At 35.5% G+C, this 27811-nt stretch overlaps 1 protein-coding gene across 1 annotated transcript in view; it reads left to right on the forward strand.

Annotated features, from left to right (window-relative positions):
* Nucleotides 1–27811, forward strand: part of LOC140155079 (neuropeptide S receptor-like) — a 188840-nt gene that overhangs the window by 87915 nt on the left and 73114 nt on the right. Inside the window, exon 5 of the mRNA XM_072177772.1 lies at nt 3672–3765. Within this exon, the coding sequence (XP_072033873.1) occupies nt 3672–3765 (94 nt within the window). The remainder of the gene's footprint in view (nt 1–3671; nt 3766–27811) is intronic.

Below are 27811 nucleotides of genomic sequence, written 5' to 3' on the forward strand. Positions count from 1 at the left end.
TCAAGTGGTTACTTTTTTTTTTGATGTGTTTATTAATGTAAAGCAACATGTGCTTCTTCGAACCAAAGCGCTTCTTCAAGCCAAAGTGTATACTCCATCATCGCATTTAAGGGCCGTTTTTTAAAAATTTGCCTTAGGTGTAAATTCACAGGCCCTATATTCACTTAAAAGAGTGGTAAAGATATTGTACCTCGATATCCCAAATAGGCGCGTGGACCGTTGTACCGGTAAAACGGGTCAGAAGCAAAATGAAAGAGAGAGACACTTTAATAGAAAGAGGGAGAGGAAGAGAGAGATGGAAAGGGGGAGATGGGGGAGGGAGAGATAGAGAGAAAAGGAGACAGAGAAAAAGACTAAGAGAGAGAAAATGTAAAAGAGACAGAAAAATGCATGACAAGAGTTGGAGATAAGCCTCGTATTTGCTTAGCGAAGACTTCATCTTGTCAGGCATTTGATGCTTTCCATATTATCTAATACTGAATTTGTACACTAAAACGACGCCTTCTCTGATTCAATTTTGATTTAAATTAGGTTAAATATGTTGCAGAATTATCCCTTGGGCATAAAAGCATAACATGAATCTAGTAATTAATCGTAATTGCATTTGCCTAAATCGATTATGTTAATTCTCTTCACGCGGGTGTCGACTGCAGACGACATGTTTCAAAAAAATTCAAAATTCAAAAATTGCAGAAATGTAAATTGTCATGACCATATTTTGAATCAGCATGAAAAATGCATTAAAATTAGTACAAACAAGCCTAGTATTGGTTCAGTAGTTCTTAAGATAGCTCTTGATATTTTGAGAAAATATTTCAAAACTTGAACTTTTTCCGTTGAAGCGCATAGCACGTAGAGCATTAAAGATGCAGTACATCTTTGAAAATCATATTTATTATTATTAAGGAGGTAATACACCCCTGGCCAATTTTGTGCCTTTTTTCGCATTTTTCTCAAAAATGATAGCAAATTGGTGACAAGTAAGATGTATATATTATAGGGGCAAGGACTACAACTACTGCACTGAAAATGCAGCAACTCAAGGTAAGTAGTTATTGATGTATTGATCAAATATTGGATTCCCCTCATTTTTGACTGTAACTCCACAACTGTTGTCTGTAAATAAAAAAAATTGCCAGTGCAGTAGTTGTAGTCCTTGCCCCTATAATATAATTTTTTACATATCTTACTTGTCACCAATGCGCTCTAATTTTTGAGAAAAATGAAAAAATAGACACAAAATTGGACAGGGGTGTAGTACCCCTTAAGCACAGTTAATCACATGTTCACAATCACATTATTTTAGTGCACACTTTGAAGACAAGCGAACATTTTTTTTTTTATGTTATACTGCCTAAATATAGCAGCTGTGTGTTCTGATATCAAAGTAATTTTTGAATAACGTTCACTTGATGGTTAAAACCGACACCTATAGTGTCTAATTATTGATCGACCCGTTGGTTTCAGTTATACGTTACAGTACCTGCAAGGTACAATTCAAAAAATCGTAAATAATATGGTACCGGTATATAAATTGAATGCTTCTGCTATTTACTTACAAAATACTCAGATTAATATTGATTCAGGTTTTTCTGTAGATAACGCAACAGTTATTTAAACAATAATACATGGGAACAAACACTTTTCAACCCCGGATTTTAACCTGCCTTATAGTCTCCAGCAAACTGTATTACAAACTGTATTTTCAAATACGAGTAAGCCGTATGCAAATATCAGTTAAGAGACATTCAATTGCGAAAATACGCAGAGTGCAAATACAAATATAGAAAACAAAACCGCAGTTTACACATTTGCTATTTCATTTGAGATTTCAACTTGAAATTTCAGTTTATTTGCCAATCTATATCATGAACTCTTGAAACAATTTTCAGACTACTCATTTGTCATTTCGCACTGCCTTTAAATATTTCCAAAAATTGTGATTATTTTTTATTCTGTTGCCTTGCTTTGCATTATTACGATTATTATTATTTCACTACGATTTCCGTATTAAAGATTAAATTTAGTGGAGTGAAGTGAAGTGAAGTAATGCAAAATATATTATATAACAAATATCTATAAATATATGCAACATCTGTCAAACAAGAACATTGACCTCCAAATAAGGACATTTATCTGGGAGCCAAGAACATTGCACTAGATGTATCCTCTGATGAGTTTTATCTTTCTTATTGTGATAAAAATATGTGATTTGATGGATATGATTGATGTTTTACCAGTAATTGAAGTTTCACCTTGAGGCAGCTGCTCACATGATATGACGTTACGAATTACTCTGGAGATATCATGTATAATCAGCTCAATTTTGATATCATAAATCCGGGCCTCATTTCCTTATCACCAGGCTTACTATAACCCAAATTTATTAAATGGTGGGTAGATTACCCTTCAAAATGTATTGTTACGGCCTCATTATCTTGTAGTGTCACTCATAATACCGATCATAATCATGTGAGATCTAAGCTGTGTACACAAATGTATTTTATTGCTGCACCTGTAAATTGTTACAGATACTCTTCTTATATACATTGAAAACATGGTTTGTATTGATAATCCGGGCACCGTGACTTTCTGAATGTTAACTATTAGTGACAGGCTGGGTGACAGGCATTGGATAATGAGAACAAGTTGAATAATTTAAAGAGATGGAAACATGTCAAATTTGACGTTCTCCTGGCTGACAACGATGTGAACTCCATTTGTGGGTGCAAAGACACATTTAGTATCAATGATGATCGTGATGAACTACATCCTTAGTTACACTGCAAGATTCCCATCGGTCCGCCTATACAGATATACATCGTCGCTAAGGTACTTTGCTGGTACTGTGCTTGCAGTACCAGGAGAGTACCAGTGTACTACCAGTGCCACTAATGGAAAGTCCTGTGCCGTAGCAACATTGGTGCTATAGGTAGTCAGGTACCTTAGCGACGGTGTACCTATGAAGGCGGCTCCAATAGGAATCTTGTAGTGTAATTTTCGTTTATAGTTTTCTTTATAAACCAGAAATTTCCTTTCGATATCATAATCTAATAAAAACATCCTGTAAAAATGTTTGTATTCAAATGTTAACCGAAATCTGTTTGCTAACTTAAATAACAAAGTATTTTCCTGATGTCTGAATTGTAAAGGTTATCACAACTTTTTGACAGAGATAAATAGTGTGTTCCATTAATGTATTTTTCCAGTGTTGCTTAAGATTGCTTTCTGTTGCTTGGAGACATATATAGAGAAGCTAAAACTATTATTAATTTGACACTATTTTATGAATAGAGAGTTTGATCTTCGATTTCTACATTCGAGCGTAGCATTGCAATTTGATTTGATTTGATTTTTGTTGCGGTACCACTAGTCGTTGTCAACATGAGTTGAAGCTGTTGACCTTGCATATGTTGGATATGTTTTCTTTACCAGTTTTCAACAGTTTTCAACTTCTAAAGTAGATTTAAGAGTTTGATTTTTTTTATGTTTTCTATGTTGGTACTCACTGCTCATGACAAAATAAAAAATTCTTCTTCTTGTTGCATTTCGAAGCTAGTGAGTACTCCCTGTTGTCTAAAGCTTGTTTATATAAACTATATCTAATTGTTATCACAATTCAACAGTGTGAACCCTGTATTTATTATTTGTGTTTTCAATTACTTTGACAGGCATATGCTGTGTATGCGTCCTCGTTTCAGCTCGTAGCTCTTAGCCTCGATCGCTTCTTCGCTATTGTGTTCCCTATGGACTTTTCAGGAAGCGGTATGTATATATTTAATAAAAGTTGATAGAGTGTAAAATATTGACAATTGACAATAGATATATATTTGCTGATAATTACAAGCAAATTTATAGGGAAAAAAATACATGAGTCCATGTTTTGGAATTCATTCATTCATATATTAGATAGTGGTATTTGATTACGCATCACCAATTGCGTATATAATTTGATTACATTTTGAAAACATTACTTTTTACATTTCTACTGCAACCAAATGCAATAAAGTATGTATTGCTGAGATGAGGAATTTCACTATCGACACACCCCATACCTATCGTAACTAGGATCTACATGTTAGAGTTGCAAAGGGCCAGGACTTACGACGGGTTAAAGGATTTTCGACGGAGTTTATACGTTTAAAAGCATTCTGAATTTTGTGTCAGAAACTATTTAATAAATGTGTCTCTTTCTGATGTGATTACATTTTGAATACATGTTGATTTTTTGTCAAAAACCGTTTTACTAATGGGTTTCTCTACGCTTACATTTAAATGTATTTTGATTTCTGTGTCAAAACGTATATAACCAATAGATGTAGAACGGGTCCTATGACTTATATGATCGGTTCAAGTGCCACATACAATATCTATGTTTGCTCAATATTCCTATCACACTAGACATTCGGAGACCAACTATCGTATAAAATGACAACGCTGGGAACATGCAGTGAATCTATGATGACAGAGTGAAAACAAATTGTTGCTCCGTGTGGATCACTTGATGAGATTCTATCTGGAGACAATAGTCATTGGAGACACAGACATGTGTTTAATGTCTTCTTAAATGCACAGCAAATATAACTGTAATATAATAGAAATGCCGAGAAAAGGCATTTTACATCACGTAAGTTAGAATGAACAAATTAATAGGAGGTCGAAAATGACGACTAGATGGAAAATGACGACAAAGACACGCGCCTTTTAAGTAGCATAATATGCTATTATAACCGACCTATTCACCAATTAGTCTGAAAGATGCACTCTATTAAGGGACATTCAATGTGGAGCATCATCTTCATATTGATATTGATGTGAAGTAAATTTTATTGCCAGATCATTGTGTGCTATAGTACTGGTGTGAAGTAAACCTGACCAGTGTTTTTAATACATTGACGTGAATCGTCTGGCATGTCTGGTGATTATGAAGCTGTTTACTGTGGAATGGGCCCATAAATGGGTAGAATTCGTCATCTGTCTAAGAATTTATATTTCTGAATTTTGTAGGCATGATGCGTGAAGTAATTCAACACTGCCGTTTTCACTCTATGACACATGCATTTATTCTGATCTTAGAAGCCTTGGGCATGCACACTGAATAACTTTGAAAAAAATTGTATGTTTCATCTCTGGAACAAATTATTAAAATCTCGATCCCAAACGGCTCCTTCCTAGACGAAACAGGTCGTCTGTCTGCATGTTTGAATTTTGAAGTCTTTGAAAATAGCACAAACTTTGAACATGTATATCACCATCAGCCTATATTGTATAAAAACACAAGACAAACCTCTTGTCTTTTACAGGCGATATCAAAATGTTTGTTTGGTGCCCATCAGTTTTTGGTGTTTATTGACAACCCTGCTTCTTCAGAATGCAACATTGGATCATCTTGAAATGGCCAGAATTTATAAACCCCTCAAGGAAAGTTTGGAAAGTTTTTTCATGCATCTATATCTCAGATTATTTGACGTGTTCATTTCGTTTTGCATATCAATGAACAGCTAACTTATTCCCCTTTGCAATGTCACTATTTTTGAAACAGTCACCTTTTTTCACGGTTGAGTACACGTCTTGTGAATGTAGTGGGGTTTTAAACAGATTGTACACAATTGACCATTATTCTGTGCAGCAACCTGCAATCCCAAATCTTTTCAATCTGGGACCTAATGCAATCATCCAAGATGACAACGCTCGCCCCACAGAGCCAGGGTAATCAACGACTACCTACAGAATATGGGAGTACAATGTAATGGCCTGCCATCAGCCCAGACCTCAACATGATTGAACACTGGTAGGACCAGCTTGGTCGTGCTGTGAGTGCCAGAGTAGTCAATGCAAACACATTGAATAACCTAATGACCTGCGACTAATCCTGGTTGAACAATGAGATGCCATTCCACAGCAACGTGTGACATGGCTGGTGAGCAGCATGAGGAGGCGGTGTCAGGCTGTTGTGGCTGCGTATGGTTTTTCCACCCACTATTGAAGTTAGTGACTAGTGTTTTTTGAGCACAGAATAATGGTCAATTTGGCACATTGTGTTTGAGACCCCACTACATTCACAAGACATGTACTCAGCCGTAAAAAAGGTTGATTATTTCAAATGTAGTGTCATTGTAAAGGGGAATACATTAGCTGTCCATTGATATGCAATACGATATAACATGTTACAAATAATATGAAATATAGATGCTTGAAAAAACTCTCCACACCTTTGTTGAGGAGTTTAGTTAAATGACTTTTTATAACATTCTTCTATAAATAAGGTAGCTCTTGTGTTGCATCTTGATGTGGTAGTCTTGTCCATAATCAGAAGCACTTATATTCTGACAAGCTCGTTAATAGGTGGGACTCATGGATTGATATAAAATGGCGCACCACAGATGGGCGCAGTACCTACGAAAACCGACTCGCGCTTTTGTGAATTTACGCGGGCGTAAGTTGGGGCTCTATTGACTCGCGTAGTAACAAAAACCGAATAACTTTCGCCTATTACATGTGATGTATTACGCTGATCATAGTATAGTGTGTGTAGAATATTATCCAAAGACGTACAAAGCGCCAAAATATGTGCTAATATGGACCAGGAATCAGCGGTGAGGACAAGTGATGGTGTCACAGAATTGTTTGGAATATAAAGAGGATTTGGTCAGGGTTGTATCCTATCACCAAGTCTTTTTAATGTATGACTGAAGCAGTCATAAGAAATATAGCCTCGGAAGAATGATAACCTATGATTTCCGAACTAACGAAACAATTACAATATGTAAAGGCATACAAATGGTCCGCTTCGAAATACCACGATAATTGTACGCAACAAACAGAGGCAATGGCGATGAGTTTATCTTGGATGATCAGAAGATAGAGGATTGGTACAGAGAATTTGATCCCTGTTTATCGAATCCCTGTCTTATGAACATCATCAGAAGCACACCAATACCAAGGCAATAGCAAGGAGAAAAGCCCTCAATACTTTTACTAAACTTATGGATGAGATACCTGCTACTATTACGGTTTTTATTATTCTGTTCGTTTTTGCGTATAATTAGTACAAAGGAAGGATAAGTTTTACACATTGAATTAAATTATTTTACATTCTATTACCGACCGTCCACCCATTATTCAAAACCGCGATGTCTGATTTGTTAAAACACATCACGTGAGAGCCCTTTATCCTGCAATAATGGGTCAAGCGCCGTAACACATTCTACATATAGCATTACACTTGATACGCTGTCACGTGCGGTCCTTGCTTGATTATCTTGTATTTTGTAATGTCAGTCGATTTGTCAAATAAACATGAAATGAAATGAAATGTGTAGATACGCGTACTTGATTTACCTTGATGTAAACAACTTTAAATATTTGGGGAAAAAGTGATGCTTTATCTTTTAATTGAAGGTGGGCGCGTTCGCATATCCACAGCGTAAGTGACAGTGCGTATCACAAAATCATTATTGTACGCGTAACCAAACATAATGCTACGGGTAGAATGTGTTACCACAACCGTTACGCTTGGCACATTGTTACATAATGTGTTCTCACGTGACGCGTTTTGATAAATCACAGTGCGTGATTTTCAATAATGGGTCGTAGGGATGATAAAATTGTAAATAATTGGAAGACTGTACAAACGATTTTAAATTACCTCACGATGTTTTTCATCGAATTAATTTGATTTTAGCAATTGTAAAGGATGTAATTTGAACACACCATGTTCAAAATAGATGAAAATATAAGAGAAGTTTCTATTGACATAACATTATCAGTTTGACCTGATTCAATGGTTTAATCTAGATATTTGTAGAAGCTGTCACTTTCTGTCACAATGCCTTAGAAATACAGGAAATTATTTATTTCTTTTGGACTGTGTAAATAAGAAGGACCTATGACAGATTCAAGTGATGAAAATCACTAGCTTTATTATGCAGCATGTAACATCACAAGACAAAGGTCTTTACGCGCGCCTTAGTAATTCCAAAGGAGTTGGCTTCTCCTTCTCTTAACCTGCCCTTTACCAATTATACCTCCACAGTCGGGCAAAATTCTTATTTAAATCATTAAATAACAGACCAAAGTAATAACTTCACGCAAGATATTTACACTCTAGAAATGATTATGGCTGAAAGGCTTAAAATGAAGAAATGTTGTAAGTAAAATAGTTGTGTCATCCAATAAGTACTACACGACTTATTTTCAAGTAGTTAAATCTAGTCATACACTTCCTCTATAATAACAGTTTCATCGGAGTAACTGAGAAGCTAGTGCCCATAGACTGCCATGTATTTCTTAACAACAAGTTTGGATTCGATTTTCTTAAATCAGACAAACTACTAGGGTAATGACACTTCAATGAATGTCATTATATAAACAAATCTGGGATATACACCATTTGAGACATTCAGTGCCAATGCGCGACAATATAATAACCCTACCATAAGTCTCCTGATATCTTTCTCTTGGGTTGTTTGTGAAGATACTATGTAATCGAGATCGTTGTATTGGAGAGGGTGTTTTTTCCCAAGCGCCCTTGAAAATGTCGCACCTCCAGAGTTTGATCCATATTACTGTCTCCTTTTCATCACTATGCGGTCGTAACTTTGCAAATCCGTTGCAGTGCTTTGATAGTGAAATTCCTATAGTGCGTGAATCCTTTTTTGGTACAAAATGAAATACAAAATGAGATATTAGAGTATATTACAGATAAAAGAATACGGCTTCCCTTTGCCACAAGGATACACTCCTCCTTCTGTTCAATCTGTATCACAGTTTCATATAGATTCACGTAAAGATAGATACAGCGCTCTGTTTGGCCTGTTTCTTTTATTTTGAACTTTTTTCAAAACGCTTTAAAGCTACAATATTTGCTATCACATTTATTTGGTATCTAAATGGACGAGAGATCTTAATATTATAACTTAATAATGTTAAAGGCATATTCAGTGATCCCAGTTTTGGAATTGACACACAAGGAAAGGGTGTTTATTTCCAATATGGCAAGTTTCATCTCCGCCATTTTTATTACGCCTAGATTAGGCGTATTTTACTAGTTAACATCGTCAGGTGGCAGTCAACGTACCTAATTAGTATAAATTATCGTGATGACTGTTTTTCCTAAAAAACTAGAAAAGACAATTGCAAAGACAAGAAATTGCATTGGAGCGGAATTTTATCACAGACTTTTATGATAAAGTTAATTTATAAAAAGTCAATATTTTTCAGACAGAAAAAATTCCACGGATGACTATAAAGGCGAGACTGTCTTTTAATCATGTCATAAAATAGCCAAGCATTATGCCTACTCAAGTGGGCGGCTGTTTTGTCCATTCAGGAATACCATTGTTACTATATACAATGCTAAAAGGATAACCTGAATGGAACCGCACGTGAGTTATAATAACGTGTAAGTTGTGGTCTTCACTATGATTGGCTGGCTTGTTTACAAGACCAGCCATGAAAACCACACTTGATAAAAGTTGCACTGCACATTCGGCGTTGATGATACAGCAGCTCTGTACCTGTAGAGCTGGAGTTAGTATATACTAGAATGTGCTTTTAAGTTCAAGCTTGAGCTTTAATATCATGCTAACATGACTTCATTAATTTTGTTTTCATGTTATTGTCCTAACACGAGAGATCCGAAATGGATATTCGTGCCTAAGGACAGGAAGGTCATTTTTTAACAATCATCACACGAAAGACCAGAAATGGATACTCGTGCTGAAATTTGCATAGATCCAAGTTCGGAATCTATGGTTTCTTGTATGCTTTTATATGATATACCATATAGGCCTATATTATATAAGAAAAACGATATAATTCAACTATAGACATTCTTTAACTAAGTAGCATGTTACTAGTATAGGTTGTACTGCTATGAATAAGTAAAGCAGTAAGCCTATAGAGTGTCTGGAATTATTCAATATTACGGCGCAAGATGACATTGTCATGGCGCTGTAGTAATTCGTGAGAGCTTTAGTAAAAGCTAACCGATACATAATTCGACACATCGAATTTATGTTCAAAATCTAAACATGGGTCAGTTTTAGAACCATTCTAGACCTTCGCAGCGCAACTGATGACGGAGTGTAACTCCAGAAACGTGAATTTGTATATAAGCTTGCATACAGCTTGCAAATCACGTCTTGCTAGCTGTATGTTTAGTAGCAACGGATTTAGCTTGTTCCAATGTTGGTAGATAATCATGATATTGGAACAAAGTATAGCTAATTGCCGATATGAGTGGGTTTCGTTTGAGAATATGTTATGCGCAGAGTAGCATAACTTAGTACATTTGCAAGGCTCCAAAGAGCAGGCAAAAGAGACTTCTAGTAAAATCATCATTATCATAAAATATAGTACCAAGTGCAGGTACATATAAAGTATACTTGCTTTCAAGTCTGAAAGAAAATTATGTGAACTCCATTAATTGCAAGTCTTTGCTATGTGTTTTTAAGCTGTATGGAATTAATATTTTGTTTAATTCCTAGTTAGCACGCTTACTTTTCAGAACGTCGCATTAAAAGCCAATAAGACATGTAACACTGATCTCTCACAAAGTTGTTTCGATTAATCAATATTGTTATACCATGTACACGGTAGAGTGAAGAGATCAGATGGTGTTTAACATGTTTAGATGTTTACAGCATGATTCGATATTTCGGGTATTTCTAGCCAGAATTACCCGAGGGATTTCCAGATAAAAAAAAAAAAAAAAAATGAGACTCTAAATTGTTCCATAGTTTTGGATATTTCTATGTTTTTCGTATTATATTTTCATCGCCCAATGAGATAGCTTCTGACTGGATTCAGGTTCTGTCCGGGACCTGCCGCAGTTATAATGAAGGTGTAAAAAATTAAAATTGTTTATATATTGCCTATTGTAGAATAAGTCATTAAAATATTCATTAGATATTTTTGCGATTCAAAAGTTGGCAAAAAAACCGAGGAAAACAGCAGTTTTAACAAAGTTGAACCCCCATTCAAATACATGTAGTTAGTTTTTATACTTAAATATTAGAAATTAAAGACTCGTTTAAAATGTCTAATTTTATCTTAAGGGTACTCTTTCTTTTTGGTTGAAATTTTTGGCGGGAAATAATCTTGCCAAAATATTAAAGTAATATTTTTCCCACAACTAAATATCATAGTCATGAAATTAATGATGCATCTGGTAGCTTAGATCATAACGTTAATACACTTAGTTGCAATTATCCCAGATAATTCTTGATTTGTTTTTACAGAGTGTTGAATTGTCGAGGTTTTTGGTCAAAAAAGGGGCACTCGGTGTATTTTGAAACTTGAGGCATAACTCTTCTCAAATTAACCCCAAATCATAATGTATTATATACGCGTGTATCAAACCCCTCTGGGAATAATTGGACGTTCTTTACGGAGCCTAAATTTGATTCGATTTTATTTCACAATATTTCTAGGGTGAGAATTTTGAGCTGACATTTTTTTCGGATTTCCAATACGGATTTTATAAAAAAATAAATTTTGAATAAATAATGAGTACGCTTACCTTTCTGCAACACTTCCTGATACCATTGGGCATCTGCTGATAGCCAAAATTTTAGCTTAAAACAGTCCCTTCTTGTCATTTTTGAACAACATATGGTTCAAAATCACATACACTACGCGTATACACTGGCACAGCGAGGTAATGAAGAGAGTTATTTACGGTGGAGTATCTTTTGTAAGCTATTAGTGTATAGTATATCTTCCCGCAAGTGACGTATCAAGCAGGTGCGTACATAAGGGCGGTATATTCAAATGGTATTGTCTGGATCATTGAGTATCGATTGCGCACGTATGTATACACGGATGTGTGTGGTCACTCCCCAGGTTTTGACATGAATTACAAATGACGTCGTGAATGACCCAGCGTTTTCATTTTATTATTACAAAATTAATCTTCGTTTATCACGAGTCCTAAAAGTCATACCAATTCAATTCATCAAAATTCATTTGTATTAAATGAAAAACAAACAGACAAGTAGAGTCATATGTCTTTCTATGACTGTATTCCTACCAAAATCTGATTTTCAATACACTAGAAACGTGTTGATATGTATATCTTTGAGAATCGCCGAATGTTAACCACTGTCACCGTGGCACAGTAGGCATCTTTAGCATTCATAGTGCCTTGGCAGTGGTTCGAACCCAGGTGTAAATTTTAGTATTTTTTATTCTTTTTACTAATGCGCTATGTCGTTTTTCAAACACGCCCCTGATGGGCAAGTACCCTTAACACACGGCTTTTGGCACCAAAGGTGCCAAAATCATTTTGATGATTTTTACGATCCTCCAAATCACTGAATGAGGCCTTTAAGTGCTATTATTCATTAATCAGAATTCGAGGCAAACAAATCATTGACTTAAAATTTTGAAGGGAGAGGCTATAACGAGCGCAATTTAGATTTTTTTTTTCAGTATTTGTTTCAAAACCATATTAAATCCACAACCGCATGTTTCTTATTTACTTGTGTGATACAATCACAATTACTTTGACATGTTTGACATTAGCAACAATGAGTTGTACCATCAACAAGCCATTATTTACCACAACAATGCTGCTTAACAATATGCAGACTATGGTGCACATGGTGTTCGTAGACCAAGAAAAGGCTTTTGATCGGGTGGATAGAGAACAGTTGTGGGCTGTAATGGAGGGCTATGGTATAAGAGGTCAAATGCTAGATAATATCAGAGCTCTATATAAAGACAGCAAATGCATGGTGAGAACCAGAAGTGGGCAGTCAAAGTGGTTCCCAGTAACATCAGGGGTACGTCAATGCTGTATGCTGTCACCACTGCTCTTCTTGATTTATATGGACAAGATCGCCAAGGAAGAAATTCCAACTAGTGGAGAAATAAATGAGCTTCTCTTTGCAGCTGACCAGAGCCTCATCCACAAGGACTCAGCAGGACTTCAAGATCATACCAACAAACTAAATGCAGCATGTGAGAAATATGACTATGGTGGTTAGTCGATTACCCAAGGATATTGACATCACCATTAACAACAGCAAGCTAAAACAAACAAAGAAGTTTAAGTACTTGGGAAGTATCTTTTCTGAGGATGGAAGTATCACCAGAGAAATAGAGACACGATGTCAAAAGGCCAACAATATTATCTACCAACTAGGCCCGCTTCTCACACATCCTGCAATACCGATGGATGCAAAACCAAAACTCATCAATGCCATATTTTTCCCAACTCTCTGCTACCAGTGCCAAACATGGACTCTCAACAAAAGAACAACCCAAGGAGGGATAAAATCAGGAATGAGGATATTAGAAAGATGGTGGACACCACACCAATCACAGAATATGTTGCAAAACAACAAGATGGTTCGGTCACCTTATGCGAATGGCCCCTAGCCAACCTGCAGCAAGAACATATAACAGCAAAACAACAGGAACTAGAGCTAGATGAAGACCAATGCAGAGGTGGGCAGATGGGGTAAAGGAAGTACTCTCAAGGAAAGAAAGTTACATTTCCCCACGACGCTATGAAAGGCAAAAGTGGTGGATAAAAATAAAATAGTTACTCAGAAGAAGCTGACATCAGCAATATGGGTCAATGGTGACATCACAGAGTGGCTTAGAAGAAGAAGAAGAGGACTTCATCAGGGCTGCATTATATCACCAAGTCCTAGATGTTCTAGTTTGATGCAGGAACTAGGAAAAATGATAACCACTGATTACATGCAGATATTCTCATGAGAGCATCTGATGAAACTATTACAGTTAAAGAGCAAACAAGGGAGGGAAATAATTCAAGGCCAAGGTAATCGTACACGACAGGCAGAGACAATATCGATTAGTTTATCTTGGATGATCAGAAGATAGAGAGGACTGGTGCAGAAAGTTGAATACTTTGGATCTTTACCGTATCAATATCACAATCGACAGCAGCACTAAAATGAGAAGCACCAGTGCAGAATAAACATCTGACGAGTAGAGGGCGGTCTTCGCCTTGCTACACATTGATATTCAGACGATGGTGGTCGAAGTCATTTTTATGTGGCAACAGCCAGTATCCCGAGTCGAGTTGCGTTTTTGGCTCTATTGGCCCCGTTTCAGAAAGAAAAATGCACAAAACATATTTTCCCATGAAAATAAACAATTTTGGATTGAAATAAATGGAAAAAATAGATTTGCCTACACCGGGTATTGAACTCGGGACGCCCGGTCCTGTGGCGAGGGTGCTGACCACTACACCAACTAACCAATGTTATACACGTGCAAGTTTTCAAGTCTATATCATAAAACATATTATAAAACATACTCATAAAACTAGGTATTGCGCTTGATAACATAAATACACTTTTGGAATTATTTGTCATAGTTTTATGTTAACGTGGTAAACCAATGACGATGTCAAAATTTAGTCAGTCTTGGCCGGCCCTCTGTAGATATTATAAGCGAAGGGGCGTATGACTTCAATGTTGCTACATAAGTGGGAGTCTCGTAAAGAATGATTTTCGCGCATTGATATGACTTTAAAATGCTTATATGTTTATACAGAAACAAGTTATGAATTATTAACGTGGCCACACAGCATTGAATAGAAAAATATCAAAAAGAAAATATCTCGCAATTTGGAAAACTGATGCATGTTTTGAACTTCTTTAAGATGTTTAATTGATCTATACGGAAGATTGTCCTTGTGATATCTATCATGTTTTAAAATCAATCGATACAATCAGCGGATGTCTAGCATGTTGCTTCAACAAATTGAAACACAACCCCACCTCATACTTTAGTATGACAAACAGAAATATGATAAGCTTATAGCCACAAAAAAGTAAATAGCAAAGAATTTATCAAATGTCAAACCCATCTTGTGGTTTCCACAATCCCTTCCTGAATCTATGCTAATTCTCATTATGAAAGAGTGCTAGCGTTGTAACGATATGCTTATATGTTGTCACAAAATTTGATAATGCAATGGAAAAGAAACACGAGATACCTGCTAGTACTGAGTAGATGAAAAGTGGGATCAATCGTTTTGGCTTAATAAGTACATATCGTAATAATGCTGCCCTATCATCGTTAAACGACTTACAATTACCATCTCGTTTGCTGAATGCAACTGTTACCAGTCAAGGGAAATCCTTGAGAATATCATCTATTTTCAAACGTTATAGCTACTCTCTCATAATAAACGCACTAGACACTGCTTATAGCGCGGAAATGACTCTAGTATTAATTTGTTCCATCGAATTAATTTGATATTAGCTTACGCATTTGAAAAAGATGTAAAATAAATATATGGGGTTAGAAATAGAAAAGGTTGGAAAGAACGTCCTATTGATCAGTTTGACCTGATTCAAAGCTTTAATCCAGATATTTGTAGAAGCTATCACTCTCTGTCACAATGTCTTAGAAATACCGGAAATTATTTATTTCTTTTGGACTGGGTAAATAAGAAGGAACTCTGAGAGATTCAAATTTTGAAAATCGCTTGCAGCATGTAACATCGCATAAAGGATAATAGTCTTTACCTACGTCTTAGCGTTCCCCCAATGGAGTTAGCCTCTTAAGCACGTCATCTTCGTACTGGCCCTTGTCTTTTGCCAATCACGCCTCCATAGTTGTGTAAAATTCTTACTTAAATCATAAATATAACAGTTTCATCGGTGTAATTGTGAAGCAAATGCCCAAAGACTGCCTTGTGCATCTTAATAAATAATTTTGTATTCGATTTTCTTAAGTCAGACAAACTAAGTTAGTTAATGACTGGTAATTTAAACTTACAATCTCAACACAAAATTAAGACGTACCTCAAATTTTTGGTCACAACTTTGACCTTCATCTGGAGACTGGCAACCCAAGTTTGGGATCAGTGACCTTTTGGACACTTGACCCCAAAACCTTGGTAACTTGTATCGGCCCCCATCGCGGTTGAGAGATGGTTGGTTGTGACCGAAAAATTTGAGGTACGTCTTAATTTTGTGTTGAGATCATAAGTTTAAATTACCAATTACGAAGTTTACCAACACAGATGAACTTTCGTGCTAGTAAAACCTTGGATTTCTATGATCTGAGACATTCAATGTATGCGCAATTACACCAAATTAATATATATCTCAAGTTGTTACATGCTATAGGAGATAATGGCTAAAAGAAAGTTTATCTTAAGGGCGTACTACACCCATATACTGGTTTGATTGGTCTAAATAAATATGTTTTCATTTATAGCTAGGCGATATATGCACGGATCATGTGAAATAAACAAAAATATGAAACAAAGAAGAACAAAAGTGCTTTTAAACAATTGTAGTAAGTCATTTTAGCCCTATATATATTTTGTTTACTGTACCCTAGTTACTCAGATGCGTGTTTCATAACAAACCATGATTTATTCTATTCAGCATGTTCAAGTAGGGTACATGAATAGAATACATTAAATCCTTTGTTATACTCTCTATAGAAAATCTAGTGGTGCATGCAAAATATATAAACACTTACACAATGGATGTATAGTCATTAGTCAATAATATCATAATGTGTTGTTAGGAGAAGAAAAGGCTATTAGGTCACCGTATGTCAGGTTATAGGTCAATTGGTTCAGGTCAAATTTAAGCATCAATTTTGAATACACATGTGAGAGTTTGTGATATCATAATGAGGAATAATTTTGATATTCTGTCTTTAACTGGATATATATCGAGAAGTGCAAGGTGGATATACTAATATACCTTGGGATGTAAATGGTGAGTACAATTTAGAATGCCTAGTTGAGACGGATTTCACAAATAAATATAAAATAGTTACCAAAATCACAAACGTTAAGCTTACGGAAAACTACCCAATATGGTGGTATAAGTGACAAGAAATACAATTTTTTCAACATTGCTGTAGTATGGTTGTGGTAACCTGTTACCTGTGGCTTAATTAAGTTTCAGTGAAATAATGTCGCAAGTTAAAAATACAAAATATAGCTCAACATTGAAAATAGAAGCATTTTAACCAGTTCCTTTTTTGATAGTTGTGGAGCACCAAGTTCATGAAGTCATAAAAGAAATCAGGAACCACTTATTCCCATTTTACATATCAACTTTATTTCCCTAACGTGTTAGCAACACATATCCAAAATTTTAACGAAATCCGTTGATAGTAAGCTTTCCAAAATGAAGTGAATTTAAATCATCAGTGATGTACCACCTTTTGGCTTCTACTTTTAAAAGCATGTAAGCTACGTTGATACCGATGCCACCAATAAAACGAGAAGATTTGCCCTTCATTTTGCATACCACTTTGTCCAATTTTTTTTTGTAATTTCTTCACAAAATGCAAAAAAAATTCAAAAAAAAATCAATGGGTGTAATACCCCTTAATGAAGAAAATAACTAAAATAGCTATGTCATCTAATTAGTACTATTCGACCATACTAACAAGAAGTAACGACTACCACTTCTTCTCTTTATTCGGAGTAATTGCCCAAAGACTGCCTTGCATTACATAAACAAACAATGGATAGTCATCATCTGAGGCATTCATTCAGCTTCCAAGCTACATAACCGTAGCATTGAGTCTCCTTAAATTCTTCTCTTCTATTGTTTTGTGAAGATACTGTATTGGAGGGGGTGTTTTTTCCCAAGCGCCTTTAAAATGTCAACGTCCTGAGTTTAATCTTTATTATTGTCCTAAGATATTTTGGTTTGGTACCTTTTTTCATCCCTTTCATCGTCAACCGGTCGTAACAGTATAATTCCGATGCAGTGCTTTGATAACCAAAATTCCTACATTGTGTAACGTCTGTTAGGGTACAATATGAAATATAAGGTTATTGCAGTATATTATTTAAGGTAATAGAATAAGGCGTGTTTTTGCCACTAGGATAGCCAGAACAAAGTCCACATATCAGTTTCTTTTACACACGTGTTTATCTTTACTCTTATTTCCTCCTTCTGTTTCATCAATATGACAGTTTTATTATATCACGATGAATGAAAAACGACGCTTTGTTATTTCTTTCATTTTGAGATTACCTTTCAAAGCGATTTAAAGTTACACACCATTCGTTATCCTGTTCGGTATCAGTTGGAGGGTTTATCATTATAAATTACAGTTAAGTGCTGTCATCGATTGGGTAGAAATTGCGGCAAGTCAAATATAGAGAGGCTATAACAAACATAATTTAGAACCTTACTTATTACACCTGTATTTATGGATGATCATTTCAGCGAATAATTATTGCAAATTGGGTCAGTGTTTCCAGAATACAATAAAATTTGATCACTCTGTCCAAAGCTCCTACTACTAGACGAATTTGTAGATAACGTATGTTGTCAAAAAGATAAACAAATGTTCTTTGGCCACTTTAAACATCTGCGTGCCCTACAATTACCGGACCCTGCAAGTTGTTCAAATAATTGATTCACATGCAGTAACTGGATACCTCTATCTAAAGAGATCTAAGAGTACTTACTTCAAATTTGATTATGTATGTTTAGACAATTCTACGTCTACATTTCACTTCATCTAATCTCGTAGATTAATATGATACCACCGTTACTAATGTATGTCAAAGAGTCAAACTCTTTATAATGTAATATTAACTAGCGACAGAAAATGTCGTATACAGTGATATCTCTTATCGAAAGATTTCAGCTGTGTTCTATTTAACACAAATAGTGTCAAAGCTGGAGGCAGTGTCCACTCCATAGAGTGAGCGTTCTTCATGAGTGTCTGGCTGCTCTAGAAATAAGCAAGTACTATATCACATGAATTTATGGTTAGTTGTTGAATATCTATGGGACTACTGATCGAATCATCGTATAATCGGTTATATCTTAGGCTCACCCCACAACCTAATTGCTGTAAAGAAAAAACATTTGTGTTTATTCAATGACGACTGCAAACAATTCACATTATAAGCCTTAAATTTCTAAAAGTTTTTGGTAACTTTTAGTGTTTATGACATATATTTTATTGCCCGACGCCTAACACACAGAATTATGCTTTCAGACCATGTACTATATTATACAAGTACTTGGTACCACACACCCATGGAAACTAGGGTGTTCGTCGCTACGCCGCTCACCGCTCGATCATGGATCGCGAGGGTCTTTGCTGCCAAAGGGTTATTTTATTACTACTAGATACACTTTCTTGTTATGGATAACAAGTCTTAATTTCAATAGATTATTAGGCCATTCCCTTCTCAAATGATTGACTTTCTTCGCAAAATAAATCAAAAGTGGTTGATGGGATGTATCAGATCGTTGATTTCCGGTTTGTGTTACTGATACAATGTCAATATCCCTTTAAAGAATGACAATATAGGGGTTATGAACTGTCCCTCTTTTCGCAGAATGCGTAATTCGATTTTCTTTAAGAAGACAAACTAAAGCAATCAAACATATTCATACACCCTGCAAAAATGCCTTCAACCGTTCTGTTTGCTGGTTTCGCTATAAGCAACAGTCAATCCACATTATGAAAAGTAAGTGGTGAAAAACATTGAAAATAAGATATCAAACCAGGATGTGGTCTGGGTCATAAGGCGATGAAACAAAAGCAAAATTCTTGGTTTTTGGTGTTTTGACTTCAGCCGGCTTTGTTGTTGTAGTTGTTGTTGTTGGTTTGGTTTTGGGTTGTTTTTTTGTTTTAGTTTTTTGTTTTTTTGGGGGTTTTTTTATTATTATTTATTTTGTGTTTTGCTAAAAGTTGATCGAGTTTCGCGGAATTGTTAAAAATGTTAAAATATTTATTTTGACTAAAAAAAGTGAGTAAATCGAAGGAAAAAATATTTAGGGATAAGAGGCTGGTGAATTGCCAACGGGTTTGGTTATAAATGCAACATGTATTGATAAAATACGTCACTTCTCCAATTACACTTTTTCTTTTTAGATAATGTTTGGTGTCAGATAATATTAAATATAATAATAATAATAATAATAATAATAATAATAATAATAATAATAATAATAATAATAATAATAATAATAATAATAATAATAATAATAATGATAATAATAATAATAATAATAATAATAGTAATAATAATACATTGGTGTAAACAACGCAATAAAATACCCGGTAATTGGTTACGGTTGGAAACTACACCAGAAAACCTAGAACTATTGTACTTTCTGTGAATTCTTATTTCAAGTGTTTCCCAAAACATCTTATTTAATACTTATTTAGACGGTGAATATAATATTGTAGCAAGTAAAGATTAAATAGTAATTCTAGACCAAATTAATATTTTGACGTGAAGACACACGTCCTCATCAGGAGAACTCCAGAGTTGTTGTGAAGGAGTTGAATTCACGATTGACCTCAGATGACCTTAGGTCGAATCAATGAAGTGTCGGGATCTCGAGGTCCTGGTCACGGTTGAGTTGTGGCGAGTGTCTAAACACAAAATAAAACAAAATCGACCGGGGGATGAATTTAGGCTCATTCGTCGTGTACGGTCACATAATAATACAGACTTGGTTAAAACACAATATCACAACTGCCCAAACCCTACGATGGGTTGATGAAACTATTGCAGTATGTCAAGCCAGCAAGTGAGGAGAATGTCCACTTCGCAATACCAAGGATAATGGTATATGACAGACAGAGGCAATGGCGATGGGTTCCACTTAGGATGGTGAGAAGATAGAGGAAGTGCAGTCATTTGAATACTTTTAAGTAGGATCCCTTAGCATTGCTTATCAACATCGAAAACAACAGCAGTGCTGAAATTTAACACAGATTGGTATACTTGTCTGCAATAAGGTTATTTAACTTTGCTTGCTTTTGATTTGTTTACAACGCCTATTGTTAATCATGTTCTTTCTGATACATTCCTCATAAATACTGTACAAAGTTTATTTTGGAACTGAATAATCAGAATAAAATTTACTAACACAGGTACTGTTCAGTTTGCTACTATTATAGTTGTATATTTAACTTGTCCACAGTCAACGAAACGTGTCAAATCATACAAAGGGCTATATCAAAACTAAGTAGTAAATGTTCGACTTTATTGGGTGAACTTAGCAAAGTCCATTAAAATAGTAAAGTTTAGCTCTGCATCGCCTAGATTTTCAAACGAATCTGTCGTGACAAAGTTCAATAACTCAAGAATTTGCATTAAAAGAATGACCTTTAAATGTATTTGGTATAAAACACATTCTTTATAACTTAAGGTCATAGTTTGAGCAATATGTCAGGTAATTTGATAACGCAATGGTGAAGAAACACAAGATATGTGCAGTAGCGTAGTCAAGGGCAGTAAGGAAACAGCTGTTCTCCTGTTAGAAGTCTTGTCCCCTTGTAAGGTGCTGATCACCTTTATATTTTTAAAAGATTTTCAGCCTTTATTCTACTTTTTAGGTAATTTATTACCATTTTCAATAAATATTATTTACACCATTAAATTTAATTTTACTCCATTGAAAGTTGTCTTTCCCCATGCCCCCATAATGTCCTGATCCCGCCACTGAATACGTGATAGATGAAAACTGTGATCGTGTTTTAACTAGTCGTATACTAATGCCGACCCTAGAAAAATCATTTTGCAATACATTGAATAAAAAATTATTTTTGAGTTTTGCGTGCTATGTAAAAGCATGAAAAGGTTTTCATCAATAAATTCCATTAATAGTACTTTAATAATTTCTTTTAAATCATTAGAAGGTATAAAAGCAACCGTGTTCAATTACTACTCGTCTACTGATTCCTTTGCAACTTTTGCCAGTCAAAAGAAACCATCGACAATATTATTTTATTTTCTAAGGGTATTTCTCCTCTGACTGCTCGATATCATCTTAATAACCCCACACTACATTTTGGTTAGATGGAATCGGTGACGTTACGACTAAACCTTTGGTCTTCAGCTTGGTGGGTGACCTAAGGTCGTCCGAGTCAATCGGCGTGGAAGTTTTGGTGACCCAATTGTACTATTATATAGGCCTAGGCCATGTACCCAGCTGTGGTTTTCTGCCACGAAGTCGTCGAAATATTGCGAATGATTTATTTATCTTGTACAGTATAACTATCAAAAGAAGGAACTGTGACAGATTCAAGTTTTGACTAGCTTTTTCACTAGCTTTATTATTCGGAATGTAACATCTCATAAAGGATAAAGGTCTTTACGTACGTCTTAGCATTCCCCAACGGAGTTAGCCTCTTAACCAAGTCATCTTCGTACTGACCCTTGTCTTTGATAAAAATATGAATGAATCACCAAGCGGTCATAAGTCTGCAATTCCGTTGCAGTGATTTGATAATGATAATTCCTACATTGTGTAAAAACCTTTATATATATTAGGGTACAATATGAAATGTAAGATACTAGAGTATATTATTTTACATTTGCTTAAAAAGTTACCTTTTTCAGAGTCTTCATTGAGCAGCGACGTAGCTTGCGACACCATCACGGCGTCTTCATTCAGCATAGTGATGTTTTGTTTACAATCCTCCGGTCACATGACCACCCGATGGGTGGTCAAGTGTCAGCAGATCATTGTAGATGGCGGGCAGGTCGTATCCGGCGTCCCTGTTGAGCGTGGGTCTTTGTGTCTTAATCTGTATGGCTTCCCTGATCTTTCTGTTCCAAAAATGGTCTTCTCTGCCGATGACTTCCACATCTTCAATACTAATATCATGTTTATGATCAGCTTTGTGATCACCGACTGCTGTTCGGGGGGCAGTGGTTCTAGTATGTTCTTTGAAACGGGTGCCGAGAGATCTGCTTGTCTCACCAACATAAGTGTTCTCACAGTCGGGGCAACTGATTTTGTAGATTACACCACATTTGTTGGGTTTTGGGGTTTTGTCCTTCGGATGTACTAGGAAAGATCTGATGGTATTGACCGGTTTGTGGTAAGCGTTGACCCCGTGGTCACGGAAAATATAGGAAAGTTTCTCAGAAAGTCCTTTGATGTATGGCAGCGGGACATTGATTTTTCTCTCATACTGTCCAGTTGTTTCTTTGCGATCTTTCTTTTCTTTGGTTTGGGGTTTTAAACATCCAGGACTTATAGCCGTTTGCCTTAAGTGCAGATTTTACATGGCTCGTTTCCTGTTGTTTGTCCTCCTCTGTAGTGACTAATTTGTCCACTCTGTCCATTAGCGTTCTAACCACTGACCTTTTGTGCTCCAGATGGTGGTTCGAGTCAAAATTGAGGTATTGGTCAGTGTGTGTTGGTTTGCGATATATGGTGACCTTGGTGCTACCGTCATCCTCAACATGAATACAAGTGTCCAAGAACGGGAGTTTACCCTCCTGTTCGGGTTCGTTTGTGAACTTAATGTTCTTGTCTGTTGATGTGCGATGTAAATCCATCTATGTCATACTCGTGGATGAGGACGAACGTATCGTCGACATCGGGTGGTCATGTGACCGGAGGATTGTAAACAAAACATCACTACGCTGAATGAAGACGCCGTGATGGTGTCGCAAGCTACGTCGCTGCTCAATGAAGACTCTGAAAAAGGTAACTTTTTTAAGCAAATGTCAAACATGACAGAGTCCAATATCAGTATACACGCTGCTATATTATTTTAGGTAATAGAATATAGCGTCTTTTTGCCACTGGGATAGCCAGAACAAAGCCGAGATATCAGTTTGTTTCACACGCGTATTTTTCTTTACTCTTGCTTCCTCCTTCTTCTCTGTCAATATGACAGTTTGATAAAAATATGAATGAATGAAAGACGACGCTTTGTAGTTTCTGTCACATTTAACCCCCTTTTTATCATAAAGTCATATGCAGACTCCGAGTATTAGCCGTATAATATTGTATGTAACATATCTACATAATTTAATCTACTGCCATTCTATTTCCAGTAATGTTTAAGTTCTAAAGAATGTTTGATGACGAAAAATCGATAATATGTTACATATAATATCTAGCAGAAATATATTTGGTATAAAACACATTCTTTATCACTTAAGGTCATAATTTGAGCAATATGGTTGCCAATTGGAGATTTGGAGCCGTGTCATTAAGAATGCGCCCATTTAGATACATAAAATTCAATTTGACCAGGGTTGTGATTGTGCATAATGGAACTATGAAAGTTGGCTGGTACTTAAGTTTTTAATTTGATTCATTTTGTATGCAGAGAACTATACACTTTGTCTCAAATTCCAAACTATTTAATTCCTTAACATGCCGAAATCACCCTATTGGTAATGGTGGACCACCCTGTAGGAAATGCCTGATAAATGAAGGTGAATTGTGACATTATATTGGGTGTACAGCTCCTTCCAATTTGAATATTTAAATATTTATCAGTGCAGCGCATTTGGAGTTGTTTTGAATTAAGAGGTACCTGGGCATTTGTGGCAAATTCCAACGATAATTAGCTCAACGTGGACGCCGAGCTAAAAAGCAAACCATTTATCAAATGTCAAACCCATCTTGTGGTTTCCACAATTCCTTCCCGAATCTATGCTAATTCTCAATTATAAAAGAGTGCTCGCGATTTCCAACCTACCTTCGGAAATTGTAATTTGTTGTTTTGCTACAGGTTGCCAGGGAATTAAAAACGCGATGGTAAAGAAACACAAGATACGTGCTAATATTAAATAGATGGAAATTGATACTATCAAATAATTGGAAAGTAGGATCACTATCGGGTTTTTTTTAATTAGTAAAATAGTTTTATAATGCTGCCCAGGTAACAAATTGCATACAAAATACATACATATAATTATGGTCTTATCTAGCTGATGAGAAAAACGTGTTTTAATATCTTTTTCCGTTTGTTGTAAAAATGATGTAAAATGACAAAACAATCAGAACCACTTCGACAAAAACCGTTGCTTTTTAGCAAAGAAAAGATAAGAGCAGATAAGAATAATGTAATCAAATGTTTTTCTTAAAAATGCCCAAAAGACACTGATGCAGAAATTGTCTGTATCTAGAAAAAAAGGCTATTTGGAAGCATATTAAACCTGCTATTAAATACCACCTTGGTAATTAAACGCCAAGAAAATAAGTTTGAAAACGGCAAGTGACAAAAAGTGGTTAGGTGTTAACTTTCAGCCCTCAGACGGTACTAAAAGTCAGTTCATACAGGTGGTCCCTAAGCAGATTCTCATGCTCTGAAAGAACATTAGATATAAGCGAATAAATAATTTTGGATGTTAGGATAAGTTTTTAAAAATACAATGAATTTTTATAACTTGTTATCTTGATTGTAGTTTCAGTTAAAATCATAACCTTGCATATCGAGCTAATCTCGTAGGAGGGATACACATATATTTTCATTTAAACGTTATACGACTTTTAACCTTTTCCGGTATATGATATCTTATTTGTGTATAAATATGAAGTTTGAAGAAGCTACCATTTACAGAACCAAAGTTATAAAAGAGAGGTAGAACTTTTTGAATGACCCCTTGAAGTATTGTTAAAATACGCCAGTTTTCAAGCTACTGTTTCTTTTTAGATAAGTTCAATATTAATACTAGGCTTAAATTACTTCACTTTTGATGTATTTTTTCTCTGCAGAATCAAGATCAGAAACTTAAAAATTATCTCAAAAATATCTACAAAGATATGTTTCTTGTGCAACTTGTGCAACACGCCATCTCCTATTGCGAACTAAAACCCAAGGTCTCTACCGCTTGCTAATGATTGCTTACACCAAACAACGCATTCAAATATGTAATTGTTACGGTTGTAATACACCGGACACCCTAGAACAAGAGTAATTTTTTCGAATATGAAATGAGTATTTATATCTTATTTCAAATGCTTTCCAAAACATGTTTTTCTGGGCTATACTTAAAATCAAAACTGCTTGCGAATTTCACGATTTAGTAATTCCTGTTTGTGTTATCCAAAATAATATTGAGAGGCTTAGAACCTTATCATGCTTATATCATTGCTGTATGCTTATTGGCCAGAATTATCTCCTTTGACTACTGCTGGTGGTGACCATTACAAATTTAGCCTGCAATAAACATTCCCTAAAAATTTTCATCATGAATTTCTAAAAATTAATAATGATTATTGAAAGAGACTCTTATTATACTGAATCAAATATTTTTGTTTCATATGATTCACATTTATAGTCCGTTGACATAAGTACGATAATTCTTTAACTTTTAGTTGTACAAAATTGTACAAGTTTCCATTAAAAAAAAGCCATTTACACCACTCTTTGAGTTCCGTATTTCCAATCACTCAGATTGCTATAATCTGCCATTTGTGTATTCATTGAGCTGGATAAAAAGTATATGGGAAAATACCGACCAACTTTATGGAAGCTTTGTGGAACGAACCAGTTTAGATGATGGAACAAGTTTTGCACGTTCCTAAGTCCCCATCAAGTGAGGAGGCAAAGGAGACGAAGATAATGCTATGACAGAGGCAATGTCAATGGGTTCTAGTTGTGAGAAGAGAGAGGAAAGACAGACATTTAAGTACTTAAAATCCCTTATTAACATCAGAAACGACAGCAATGCTGATAGCAAATGTAAATTGACAGTAGAATGTGCTAAACATCTTAAAATATAGATGTCTGTCGACTGAGCTCAATCTACATTTCCTAAGTGCAAGGGGCTTCGTCATTGCTATATAGGGATGATCTGGCTTAAATAATTACAAGCGCATTGATGTACTTGAAATGCTTACAAAAAAGCAAGCAACTGAAGAAAATTGATTCTGATATATGATATTGCGAAACAGCCTAACTGATATGAACGCAGATACTTTGGGCACATAATTAACATTAAATCACAGTCTCCCGGCTTCGGCTTCTTTGAGACTTTTGGCTGATCTATATGGAACAATACCCGTGTAACATCATCACATTTTAAGATCAATTACGTTCGCTTTTATGACACATTACAAGCAAAGGATGTCTAGCCTGTTGCCTCTGCAAATAGAAACACAAGGCCGTCTTTCTACAAGTTCTAGTATGACAACCAGAAATACGATAAGCTTATAGCCACAAGAAATTAAAAAAGCAAAGTATGTTATCAAATGTCAAACCACATCTTGTTGTTTCCACAATCCCTTCATGAATCTGTGCTAATTTTCAATTAATTATAAAAGAGTGCTCGCGATTGTCTTACCTACCTTTGGGACTGAATTTTGTTTTGTTATAGGTTGTCAGGTAATTTGATAACGCAGTGGTAAAGAAACACAACACATGTGCAGTGGCGTAGTCAAGGGAAGCAAGGAAACAGCTGTCCTCCTGTTTGAAGTCTTGTCACCTTTATATTTTTTAAACGATTTATTAGCCTTTATTCTACTTTTTAGGCCATTTAGTACAATTTTCGATAAATATTATTTACACCATTAATTTAAATTTTACACCATTGAAAGTTGTCTTTCCCCATGCCCCCATAATGTCCTGATCCCGCCACAGAATATGTGCTAGATGAAAACTGTGATCGTGTTTTAACTAGTCGTATACTAATGCCGACCCTAGAAAAGTCATTTTGCAATACATTGAATAAAAAATGATTTTTGAGTTTTGCGTGTTATGTAAAAAAAAGCATGAAAAGGTTTTCATCAATAAATTCCATTAATAGTACTTTAATAATTTCTTTTAAATCATTAGAAGGTATAAGAGCAACAATGTTCAAATACTACTCGTCTACTGATTCCTTTGCAACTGTTGCCAGTCACAAGAAACCATCGACAATATTATTTTATTTTCTAAGGGTATTTCTCCTCTGACTGCTCGATATCATCTTAATAACCGCACAGTACATTTTGGTTAGATGGAATCGGTGACGTTACGACTAAACCTTTGGTCTTCAGCTTGGTGGGTGACGTAAGGTCGTCCGAGTCAATCGGCGTGGAAGTTTTGGTGACCCAATTGTACTATTATA

Source organism: Amphiura filiformis, chromosome 6 (assembly GCF_039555335.1).
Source record: "Amphiura filiformis chromosome 6, Afil_fr2py, whole genome shotgun sequence".
NCBI classification, from domain to species: Eukaryota; Metazoa; Echinodermata; class Ophiuroidea; order Amphilepidida; family Amphiuridae; genus Amphiura; species Amphiura filiformis.